This window comes from Myxocyprinus asiaticus, chromosome 39, assembly GCF_019703515.2.
Source record: "Myxocyprinus asiaticus isolate MX2 ecotype Aquarium Trade chromosome 39, UBuf_Myxa_2, whole genome shotgun sequence".
Classification (NCBI taxonomy): Eukaryota; Metazoa; Chordata; class Actinopteri; order Cypriniformes; family Catostomidae; genus Myxocyprinus; species Myxocyprinus asiaticus.
The window spans coordinates 22474930-22488211 of NC_059382.1; the positions used below are offsets into that span (position 1 = coordinate 22474930).

The 13282-nt window shown below is 37.6% G+C and overlaps 1 protein-coding gene across 1 annotated transcript in view; it reads left to right on the forward strand.

Annotated features, from left to right (window-relative positions):
* LOC127429965 (endothelial cell-selective adhesion molecule-like) overlaps positions 1–13282 on the forward strand; it is an 81536-nt gene that overhangs the window by 65518 nt on the left and 2736 nt on the right. The window contains exons 2-4 of the mRNA XM_051679367.1: positions 5753–5898; positions 8160–8361; positions 10095–10250. Coding sequence (XP_051535327.1) covers positions 5753–5898; positions 8160–8361; positions 10095–10250 — 504 coding nt within the window. The remainder of the gene's footprint in view (positions 1–5752; positions 5899–8159; positions 8362–10094; positions 10251–13282) is intronic.

The window sequence follows — 13282 nt, forward strand, 5'->3', positions numbered from 1 at the left end:
TGTCAAGTCTGCATCTAGAGATGCAAGGGTTCGCCTATGCAATTTAAGATTTTACAAAGATTTTATTGGACCCCCTCTAGATTATATAGGCTTGGTCTTAAAGACACATCCACCTGCTGGCGATGCCAATCAGAAGTTGGAGACACAACCCATGTTTTTTGGGGATGCGTTAAGATCCAAGATTTTTGGTTAAAGATTCAGAATTATTTGCATGACATTCTGGGCACTCAAATTTTACTTTGCCCCAGACTTTGCATTTTGGGCGATGGGGAAGTTATAAATTCGGGAGACAAATATATAAAAAATTGGGTTCTGACTGGCGTGATGATTGGTAGACAAATTATTTTAAGGGGATGGAAGTCAGATGGAGCGCCACCATTTCCGGAGTGTTGTGCGGAGATGGGGAGGGTGGCGGCTTATGAGAAGATGATAAATGGAAGGCTGGGACTGGAGGACTTATTTTTCAGGAAGTGGGGTAGGTATTTGGCAGTTTTGGAGGACTCTAGGGGAAAGGATGAGGAGGGAGACATTTAGTTTAATTATGCATGTTTATCATATATATATATATATATATATAAAAAATTTATTGTTTGTGTGTGTGTGTATTATTTTATGTGACCGAAGGGGTGTTCTTTGGGGTAGGGTGGGGTTGGTGTTTGGGGAGGGATGTTAATGAGGGTTAAAAGTTAAAGGTTGATTCGGTGTGTATATGTTGTTTTTCTCTGTTGTGTTTTTTCTTTGAATCAATAAAAAATGTTAATTAAAAAAAAAGTCTGGCTCAGATCAGTTGAGATAAAGCTTTATCAGAAGACCCTTGTGAGCCAGAGACAAGCAAAAGAGGCGATTATGAGAAGACAGTGGCTCTCTGTTTAATGAGAGTGGGCTTCTGTCAACACTTAGGCTCAGGGTTTTTCTTTCAGGAAGGGATTTTATCCAGGCATTTGATAAAAGCTGCTTGGCTGTTTTCGAGCACCTTGGATGCATTGTGAGTTTTCAGTCCCCACCTGCAGTGAATTAACTGACAATGAGCCTTTAGATTAGGGGTCGGCAACATACGGCACCAATTAACCTACTGAGGGGTGATCACTAGCACACAAGCAACTGCGAGAGAGAGGAGTATGTATTTTATTTATATGTAGGATCTACGATTCTGACTCCCTTGAATGCTCATGATGGTCATGACATTAATAAATACTCAGTTAACCCTTCCTTGCTGTTATCAGTGAAGATCCAGTGTAGATGTTACAAGATCAAATTAACCTTACATGACAAATTACAGCTCAAGAGTCATACTTTGCTGTTTGGGACTAGGTGTGTGATGACAGTGAAAGCTTTTTACATTGCCATGTTCAAATCACATCTGTGGAGGATGTCAGTAAGTTTCAGGCTGAAAAATTGGCGTAAAGTTGGAGTAGATCCATGTTAAAGTCTAAAATGGATCAAAATCATCCGCAACAGTACGGAAGGGTTAAATCTGTTATTTTCAAGACTCATCTTTTCTTTTCTGGCAGTATTTTGCTGCCCTCAATAGGTGATCCTATGTAATTGCAACAATCCATACTTGAGTGATCTTATTAGTTTAGATTTTGAATTCATGGGCAAATATTTTCCATCTGCCACAAGCGTTGCTTTGGTACAGTACACCCTATACATATGTGCCCTGCTGACTACCCCAATTATTATTGTGTACTTTATTTTTTGGAATAATAAATTCCAGTGCATGTTTGTTCGCATGGAAATCCTCAAACTGATGTGACCATGTCAGGCTCCCCACCTTATCGGTGCATGTATCTGTCTGGAGCCGCACAGATGGATTGAGGGCCAAGGATTAGGGAAGATTTTCCTTGATTTAATAAACTACTTCAATGGCTCAGAAATATGAGGGATAAACCTGAGCACACAGAGCCAGTTGCTGAGTGCAGAACATCAGAGAGTTGCCACACATTGGCATGGCGCTCTCTTGAGCTCAGGCGACGCATACCCTACTTACCTCCAAACTCCCCGTGCCCATGAAGGGCGAAAATTGAGCTTTTACCACTAAAAAGATTAGGAGTAGGCAAAGTGGAAAACAAATCTGGGAGACAGAGACAAGCACAATATCAAATGAAAAACAATTATTCTGCTGGTAGTTTACAGTTTTTAACCTTTAAGGTCAGGTCATCTTGCTATTTGCCCTCGGTTCTCTTGGATTATATTCAGTGATTGGGTAGTGATACTGTACATATGACTTTACTAGTATAGATCATTTGTTAATTTTCCCTTTGAGTTTTATTGTTTTTTATTATCAAATGAAAAGCATTGCATATACTTTTTGTGCTACAACTCTACATATTCATTCAATTTCTAGGTATATTGTCTAATTAAAATGTAAAATTTGGGTGATTACAGGTAAAATGGGACAACTGGTCAAATGGGACGCTTAAAAGGATAATTCAGCTAAAAATGAGTATTTTGTCATCATTTACACATCCCTATGTCGTTGCAAACCTGTACGACATTTTTCCTCTCTTTTTTCTCTCTCACCATTCTCTTTTAATGTATGGAAAAAAGATTAAATGAAAATGAATGGTGACTGAGGCTGTCATTCTGACTAACATCTCCTTTGTGTTCCAATGAAGAAAGAAAGTTGTATGGGTTTGGAATATCATTAGGGTGCGTTAATACATTTTTGTGGGTGAACTTTTCACAAGTTTTTGTATTTAATACTTCTCCCTTTTTCCTCTCTATAGTGTAGTGGAGATCTTTAGCTACATAACATTTTATTTGAGGGACTAGGCCATTTGGCATCATATTTTATTGCAATACCAATGACAGTTTACCAGAAAGTGTCTCACGTTACCTGTTTTCAGTAGTAAATAAAATCGTATCAAAATACAGGTGCATCTTAATAAATTAGAATGTCGTGGAAAAGTTCATTTATTTCAGTAATTCAACTCAAATTGTGAAACTCGTGTATTAAATAAATTCAATGCACACAGACTGAAGTAGTTTAAGTCTTTGGTTCTTTTAATTGTGATGATTTTGGCTCACATTTAACAAAAACCCACCAATTCACTATCTCAAAAAATTAGAATACATCATAAGACCAATAAAAAAAAACATTTTTAGTGAATTGTTGGCCTTCTGGAAAGTATGTTAATTTACTGTATATGTACTCAATATTTGGTAGGGGCTCCTTTTGCTTTAATTACTGCCTCAATTCGGTGTGGCATGGAGGTGATCAGTTTGTGGCACTGCTGAGGTGGTATGGAAGCCCAGGTTTCTTTGACAGTGGCCTTCAGCTCATCTGCATTTTTTGGTCTCTTGTTTCTCATTTTCCTCTTGACAATACCCCATAGATTCTCTATGGGGTTCAGGACTGGCCAGCAAACTCACCAGACAAGCACACCAACACCATGGTCATTTAACCAACTTTTGGTGCTTTTGGCAGTGTGGGCAGGTGCCAAATCCTGCTGGAAAATGAAATCAGCATCTTTAAAAAGCTGGTCAGCAGAAGGAAGCATGAAGTGCTCCAAAATTTCTTGGTAAACAGGTGCAGTGACTTTGGTTTTCAAAAAACACAATGGACCAACACCAGCAGATGACATTGCACCCCAAATCATCACAGACTGTGGAAACTTAACACTGGACTTCAAGCAACTTGGGCTATGAGCTTCTCCACCCTTCCTCCAGACTCTAGGACCTTGGTTTCCAAATGAAATACAAAACTTGCTCTCATCTGAAAAGAGGACTTTGGACCACTGGGCAACAGTCCAGTTCTTCTCCTTAGCCCAGGTAAGATGCCTCTGACGTTGTCTGTGGTTCAGGAGTGGCTTAACAAGAGGAATACGACAACTGTAGCCAAATTCCTTGACACGTCTGTGTGTGGTGGCTCTTGATGCCTTGACCCCAGCCTCAGTCCATTCCTTGTGAAGTTCACCCAAATTCTTGAATCGATTTTTCTTGACAATCCTCAGAAGGCTGCGGTTCTCTCGGTTGGTTGTGCATCTTATTCTTCCACACTTTTTCCTTCCACTCAACTTTCTGTTAACATGCTTGGATACAGCACTCTGTGAACAGCCAGCTTCTTTGGCAATGAATGTTTGTGGCTTACCCTCATTGTGAAGGGTGTCAATGATTGTCTTCTGGACAACTGTCAGATCAGCAGTCTTCCCCATGATTGTGTAGCCTAGTGAACCAAACTGAGAGACCATTTTGAAGGCTCAGGAAACCTTTGCAGGTGTTTTGAGTTGATTAGCTGATTGGCATGTCACCATATTCTAATTTTTTGAGATAGTGAATTGGTGTGTTTTTGTTAAATGTGAGCCAAAATCATCACAATTAAAAGAACCAAAGACTTAAACTACTTCAGTCTGTGTGCATTGAATTTATTTAATACACGAGTTTCACAATTTGAGTTGAATTACTGAAATAAATGAACTTTTCCATGACATTCTAATTTATTGAGATGCACCTGTACATAAAATACATAAATACGTAAACGTATTAAATGTTGATTAAATTATAATAATAAAATGTGTATGCTTGATATTTCAATATTATTCATAAATGAGTAGGAAGGAACGTAGTTGTTAGATCTCTTTTCTGTCAGATCCTTTAATCTGAGAGGTTTAAACATCATTCTGTGAGAATGTGAATGAAGAGAAGTCAGCAGTGAAAGTGCTTGTGAAAGGAGCCACCGGTTACATCATCCTTAAGTCCGATTGAGCGTGACTTGTTTCATGTGAGCCAAGAGAATGTGTCGAAAGACTGAGCCGGAGGATTGATGGAGGATTACAGGATGAGTCCACAACAGAAATCAAAAGAGGGAGAAATGGAAGCAGTCTCATGAGCAATAACAAAGCAGCGTTAGTGCTGCATTCAGCCTAAAACAAGATACTGGAGTCTTTATGTTACAGTCATGCTCTCTTTAATTCTCCCGGCTGAGTTCTCTTTAATTCTGAAAGTAAAGTGAATAAAGCAGCAGTGCAGCTCAGTGCAGGTCAGCAGAGCTCGACTGCCACATTTCTCTTTGAGTCTGTGAGCGAGAGACTCACCACCAAACTGGCTGACCAGGACAGTTGGGAATGCTGGGATCATTTGATCCACCTTCAGCTGAGCAGCTCAGGAGACTTTTTGCCCTGTGAGTGATCCCTGCCATAGTGTGTATTTGAATTTTACTACTCATGGTGTTTTTTGCTAGTTTTATTGCGTAGAAAGATTGCTTGAATGGTTTAGATTGTTCACAGCTATTTACTAAGTATTTACTCTTTGTTACTTTGAGGATATTTACTATTCTTCTATTAAAGGGATAGTTCACCCAAACATGAAAATTCTGTCATCATTCACTCACCCTCATGTTGTTTCAAAAAAAAAATTTCTTCTGTGGAACACAAAAGGAGATGTAAGGCAGAGTGTTAGACTCAGTCACCATTACCTTTCATTGCATTATTTGTCTCTTCATACAATAAAAGTGAATGTTGACTGAGACTAACAGAATTTTCATTTTTGGGTAAACTAGGCTAACATGGTTGAGCAAGTTTATGTTGTCATGTTTTTGGACCTGATGGGCTGTAGATGTTCCTAACTGTGTACTTTCATGTACAGTATTTGGATGCATTTGGAAATTTGCTTGTTGATTATAACCATTATGATTATTTTAATGTACAGTACAATACAGTCATGCCACCTTAAATTCAAGCTCTGTTGCTTTGTCCGCTGAACCCCAGAATACTATAATGTAAGTGCCGGCTGTGTTCTTCTGTTGTTACAGGTGATTCTCAGCGGGTGGAAATGCCTCGGAAAGACATGGAGGTAGTTATGGGCCAAATGGTTGTTCTGGAGGCCTGGTACACCCCCACCACTCCTATAGAGAAGAACACCGTTATCTGGAACTTCATGTCCAATGACTCCAAACAAGTGAGTTAGTTTGAATTAGAACTAAGGGGATGGGAAAAGCAGTTTACTACTGAAACAAAGTCTACTCAAGTACGTGAAAGCAAACGCTTCTAGCTACGAAAGCTCGATTTCTTGTGTTGTGTTCCAAAAGGCATGTATGTGTAAATGGTTGTCACATAGGGCTGGGTGGTATGATTAGATATATAGAGAAACTATATTAGGCTGTACCGCTTATAGTTGTGCAATGTAAAAAACAGACAGCAAGCAGAAAACTATAGCCTACTCTACAAACTGTGTCATGGATGGCGATTCAGCTGCATAGACAGCTGTCTTGATTATAACAGCAGCATTTTTTTTTTTTTTTTTTTTTTTTTTTGTCATGCTCGCGTCCAGTGTAGGCTGTTTGAGCATTAATATAAATTCAACTGATTTGGCTTTGAATGTGGCTCATGTAATCATATTTGTAAAGTATTACTGTTTTGAGTCTTTTAGATTTTAACTCAAGTGTTATATAATGTGAAGCAGCTGTTTTTGCACCAATCCTAGACTTATTTATTGATGTTATGAATAATATATATATATATATATATATATATATATATATATATATATATATATATATATATTTTTTTTTTTTTTTTTTTGTCCATCAAGTTCCACATAATAATCAAGTGAGATGAGCTTCATTTATGAAGTATTTAATTGACTGGATTTTTTTTTTTTTTTTTTACATGGTTATGTAATATATTAACTTTTTGGGACAAAATTTCTAGCAAACATAGCTATATTGTGAGATGTACCATAACTGTGATATAAAATTAAACATACCATTCACCCTTAATGTCACAGATGTCTCATCTACTTTAAAATGAGGACATTTGTGCAGCTTTATCTATTTAAGTGTATGATGGGGGTTGACAGTCACATATTTTTCAAGTGTAAGCTGAGGTCACTGAGGTTCGCCTCAAAGCAGATGACCTATTGTCAGAGCCATGGCATAGCGGTTAAGCACACATGCCTTTAAGCATGCCTGAGAACAATCTGTTATCAGCACACCAATATGTTAAAGGAACCCGACACGTAAAACCCTCCTCCCATCCGCATCCTCTATCGCAGGTTCACTCAACAGATGGGTTTAGATTTAGTGTCATAGGAACAGTATGGAAAACTTGAAAGGTCAAAGACTGCCCATGAAAATACATGTGATGAATTGGATGGACGGCGAGAAGTGGATTAACTCGAGCTGTTATCACCCAAGGCTTTAGATTTAGATGTAAATGTCTGCTAATACACCCTCAAGGCGTGATTACGGGTTGTACATGCGTGCCAGTTATCACATGCAGCGTGTGCATCTGTTGCATTGATATTTGTGGTGCTTATTATAATCTGTATAGTTTCTCTTGTTTCCCGTTGCCTGCAAGTTTATTGAAAATGAATGGGAAATCAGCCTAAAATTCTAACTTGACCATCTGCACTTGCATCTGAGGATTATCTTTATGATGAGTTTACCGCCGTCATGTCACCCGCCTGCCTGCGATGGAAGCTTCTCTTTTTAATGTCCTTGATCACGTGAACCGGCTATTATTATTTCTGGCATTCATCAGCCCTGTTTGTTAATGATCACACGCACAAGCTGCTTGAATGTGTCATGAAACCACTTTACCTCTCATTGAGTGTAGGGATGGGTCAGTTTGGGCAACCAGTCATCCAAAAACCAAGGGTGATTATTTTTTTATGATTTTTTTGTAGCCTTAAAGAGAGAGTTCACCTCAAAATCAATTTTTTATCATAATTTAATCTATGACTTTCTTTCTTCCATTGTATACAAAAGGAGATGTTTTGCAGAATTTTTGGCTAGGTCATCATTCAGTTTCATTGCTTCTGTTTTCCTTACAATGAAAGTGAATGGTGACTAAGGCTGTCATTCTGCCAAACATCTCCTTTAGTGTTCCTTGGAGGAAAGTAAGTCATATGAGTTTGGAACAAGATTACGGCAAGTAGGTGATGATAGAATTTTCATATTTTGGTGAGTTATGTCTTTAAAACTACAAAAACTATTCAACCTTATGTATCAACTAGTCGGGTTTTGGACCTTTGTGAACGCCCCCTAAGAAACATGTCTGATCAGTGTTTGGTAGGCATGACCCTAAACCAGCCTAATTAAATACATCCTTAAGACCGACTAGTCGACTGTTTGTTCAGACAAACTACCACTAATTGATTTTGTAAATGTCGATTTGCACATTGAGTGTTAACGCATCTCTGTGTGTTTTGCACTGCAGATCATCTCCTACTCGTCTGGACAGATTGGCATCGGCAGTACTGAGTTTCGGAAGCGGGCAGGTTTTGCCATGTCCATGCCCTCTGCTAATCTGTCCATCTACATCAACAACACACAGGAGTCCGACTCAGGACGCTTCCTCTGCAATGTCATCGTCCCTGGAGCTCCAGGCCTTTCTGGGGAACTACGCCTCAATGTTAAAGGTACATCAGTTATCATTCATTAATGCTATCTAACACATCTTATTATCTTACAAACAATGGCAATTACAGGGTACCTACAGTCATGGAAAACCTGGAAATATCAGAAAACCTCAAAATTGTGTTTTAGAAAAGTCAGGAAAATTTCTGTAGTAAATATATGTTTTTTTGGTAGCGCTTTACAATAAGGTTGTGTAAATTAAGATTAACACAGTAGTTATAGTGAATTAACAATGTACAATAATTTCACAGCATTTATTCATTTTGTTTAACTTTAATTAGTGATGTCCCAATATATATATTTTTAAATTTTATTATATTTTTAGAACGAGTACCGATACATCCTTTTTGGTACTTACGATACCTTTTCCCCCCCCTGAATTCCATAGCAACAGCTTTTTTTATTTATTTTTTTATGATCAAAATGTGTCTAAATCAATGAATTTATTTAAACTTTAATCAAATGAATATAGAACAGTTAAAACATAATATTGTATTATTTTTATCAAATGAAGTACTTTTATAAAGAACCTCACACCACAATCCAAAATACAACATTGAGTAATTTTGGTCAAATAAAGTGCTGCATAACAGAGCATTAGAGATGTGAGATATTGCTTAAATATTATACAGTTACTACTGATTTATTTTTAGCAGTAGTAGTAGTAGTAGTAGTATTACAGTGAATATTATATAACTATACAGTAGTGAGATATTCCTGTCATAGTTTTTTCCATTTAAATTGAGCTTTTGTTTTATTTTGTGGCCTTTGTGTTTAACAATCACACTAGGACATAACTTAATTTGTGCGCTGATTGTTAACAAAATGACAGATGTTGTACGTCAGATGGTATAGGTTTTTGGTATTGGAGCATTTTTACGAGCGCGAGTACAAGTACATGAGCATCAGAACCGATTCCAGTACCAGTATCAATATCATGACATCCCTAATTCTAATTTCTAAATATACTAATACATTTCCTGTATGTTTCTGATTATTTTGTACTGATGTTTAGTACAACAGCACTGTGATACTGTGTTGGGTAAAACATGTTCTCAAGCCATAGTGATATCCTGTTCATGAGTGAATCATTCTTTTCAGTTAATTATTTTTAATAAATCAGTTAAAGTGGTTCACAAATCAGTGTGCTGCACGGTTAAACAACGTTTTTCGCTGCCTCGTCTCATCTCTCACACCGGCTGCAGCACGGAGCACTGCTCGCACGCCTCACGAACCCAGTTTAAACTGTAACCTGAAGACACAAGCTGCGTCCGAAAACTGAAAAATGCTGCCTTTGGAGGCTGTATAAGGATGGATGAAGGTAGGATGAAATAAGGTGCCTTTTAAACTGTTCATAGAGTTCCATTCATCCAAAAATACTGTTGTTTAAACCATTAACTGATAAGGCAGCTGCCAACATTATCCGATGCAGCCAAAGTTCACGTAAGTGTAGCTCCAATCCTGGCGTCCTCCGCTGTTGTTGATTTTGTTGTTGTTGCTTTTGAAACGTGCATGCAAATAACGTCAGAATAATAATCGTCGAAACTAGATGACATCACTACGGTGGTTACTTTGTGAATGCAAATGCAATGGGAAAAGTCTCCTCTGATGTTCTGTTCCTCGAAGGGGTTATCATCTAGAAAGTTACTAAGGAAAAAGTACCAGGACTGTGGGTGGGAAAAGGCCTCTTGTGTCATATAGCATCCAATTTGTGATTTCTCTCTGGTTATTTTAGTTCCTCCTTCCACTCCTGTGTGCTCTATGACGGGAGATCCTGTAGTGAGTGGCAATGTGACTCTGAGCTGTAAATCCAGCTATGGCAAACCTGTTCCTCAGTACAAGTGGACCAAAGAAGCTCCTCTTTCTGAAGTTTTCTTCTCTCCCATGCAAAGTGAGTTTTCTCCATAATCTCTGAATTGGCTTCTCTTTCTCTATCTGAGATCAAATACAGTCATGAGCTTCTGTGGATTTGTTATAGAGCCTAAGATTTCATCAACTAATGATGATTTTACAGAAAAATATGAACATATTGTTGAAATTGCTGAATGGAATTATACAGTATATTTTGTCTGTTTAAAATTTAGTTACAGTGGGAGTTAAAGGGACACACTAGACCACTTTTAAAGGGATAGTTCACCCAAAAAAGAAAATTCTATCATCATTTACTCATCCCCATGCCATCCCAGATGTGTATGACTGTCTTTCTTCAGCAGAACACAAATATTTTTAGAAGAATATTTCAGCTCTGAAGGTCCTAACAATGAAAGTGAATGGTGAGCAGACCTATGTAGCTCCAAAAATCACATAAAGGACACATAAAAGTAATCCATAAGACTCCAGTGGTTAAATCTGTATCTTCAGAGGCAATATAATAGGTGTGAGTGAGAAACAGATCCAAATGTAAGTCCTTTTTTACTCTAACTCTCCACTTTCAATTTTACATCTGAAAGTAAAATGTGGTGCCTGTTTAGTTTCACTTTCACATCTGAAAGTGAAAGTTAAAGTGGAGATTTAGAGTAAAAAAGGACTTAAATATTGTTCCGTTTCTCACCCACACCTATTATATCGCTTCTGAAGGTATAGATTTAAACACTGGAGGCATATGGATTACTTTTATGTTTCCTTTATCTGATTTTTGGAGCTTCAAAGTTCTGGTCGTCATTTACTTGCATTGTATGGACCTACAGAGCTATTTTTTCTAAAAATCTTTGTTTGTGTTCTGCTGAAGAAAGAAAGTCATACACATCTGGGATGGTATGGGTGTGAGTAAATGAGGAGAGAATTTTATTTTTTGGGTAAACTGTCCCTTTAAGTGTTCAAATAATATAATTGTGTGTACATGATAATATTATATATTTACATAGTACAACTATTTTTACTTTTTTATCACAAAGTGTCAAAAAGCATATCTACAAATACACAAATTTAACCCATTTTCACATGTACCACACAGACACACACAAAAAAACTGCTGTCAGAAGTCTAATTTCTGAGAAAAAGGAACTTGTTAAATAGGTTTTCATTGCTATATCATTATTATTTCAGGGCTTGGATTTGCTCTGTGCTTTGGGGCACTTTATTAACTGTGTGAGATTGGTTATATGCTGTATATAGAAGAACAGCACAGGCATCGTTTATCACTGATATCTTTGCACGTTTCTCCTCTTTTTCTCTCTCTTTGGCCTGAGGAGAGGTGGAATTAGCTCTGTTACCCTCAGAGCAGCCAGCCAGACAGATTCTCAATCAGCTTCTGAACACTGCTGGTTTTGACCTTGACTCAGTGCCAGTAACCATCTAACACTGAGGACTACCACATTCCCACATGCACCTTCAGTCATGTCCTTCTGCAACAATAAAGCAGAGCATACATACAACAGTGTCAACAAAAGAGAAATCAGACATTAAAGTCTGATACATCATTTCCAAATATATCATGATGATTTCTGTTGACATGTTTACTCTGATCAGCACAAGTCTTTAGTTGAAATAGACGGTGGTACCAGCTGTTCACCAAAGCTGGCTTATACTTATCAGCCATGCAGCAAATTTCCACCTTGATCCCTGGCACGTGGGTCTCACGTTACACAGGAGTGTTTCTCCCAAACTGAGAATCCTGATGGAGACGAGATGCTGAGTGTTTTTCCCCTCAGTGAAGACAATTTAATATGTTCTCCTGGTTATTTCTCTTGCTCTTACCCTCTTTGTATCACCTGCATCTGCACATTCACAGAGTGGAGGTCCTGCCCCCAGCCTGTGCTTGTGCTGGGCTACCTGGGTAAGAGATTAGATCCTAGGATAGAGAGAGAACTCCTTTAGAGATACTCTTTGAGCCACATTAGACGTGAGGTTGACTCCTGCAGTGCTGTTCCGTTTGGTCCACAACCCTTGTTTACTTGTTCATGTCTTAAGTACAAAAATGAGAAAGCAAGTTTTTTTACAGACAAACTTCGTGAAGTCATTATGTTAAAGACATCAACTTTCAAATGTAAGTAATCCATTTGTAGGTTAATTTCACCTGCGAAACACTGTGGCACTATTAAAATATTCCTCTGTTTATTTGAGGGGCCTGTCCAGCCTGACACAGCAATATTGTCTTGATCAATGAGATTTGGGCAGGACTATCTGTTTGTACCACCAATGGGAGATTTTTGCAATCAGCAATTAGTATCAATGTTAGCGTTAGTGAGATTAGAGTCATTCAATATCCCAAGTTAAATACCTGTGATTCATCACTCAGTCTAAAAGCTTGCCAAACCTCATTTTACCCCTTTCATCTTTTTGTTCCCTCCCATTAATGAAATATTTTGGATTTATGAACCTTAATAGAAAGCTACTAGTTCTGTATCCTTTATAGTTTTTACAGCATTAACCTACCAATAAGTTACACACTTATATTTTGGTAACACTTTATAATAAGGATGTATTTGTTAACATTAGTTAACTGGACTTATTAATCTTGGTTAATGTTAATTTCACCATGTACTAATACTTTTTTTAAATTAAAAGTTGTATATATTAACAATAGTTATGCATTGTGAACTAACATAAACTAACAATGAACAGTTGCATTTTTATAACTTAACAATAACCAAGATTAATAAATACAGTACAATAAAAATATGTTTTTCATCGAAAGTTCATGATACCTAATGCATTACTAATTTCAACAAATAGAACCTTAAAGTGTTACCAATATTTTATTAGTTAAATGTCTGTGCTCATGACACCTTTAAAGCAATGCCCAGAGTCAGTGGAGCGTCTGGCCTCAACTCTTGGATTTCAATTTGGCTGCCCTCTCATGGCAGGCCAATCAGTATGGACATTAGCCCACAGCAGCAGATGGTCAGGCTGCAATCTCTGTCCAACCCTATAATAATGGCAAAAATGTAATGTCAGTTGTCTGTGTTTATGGTTTTAATGCAC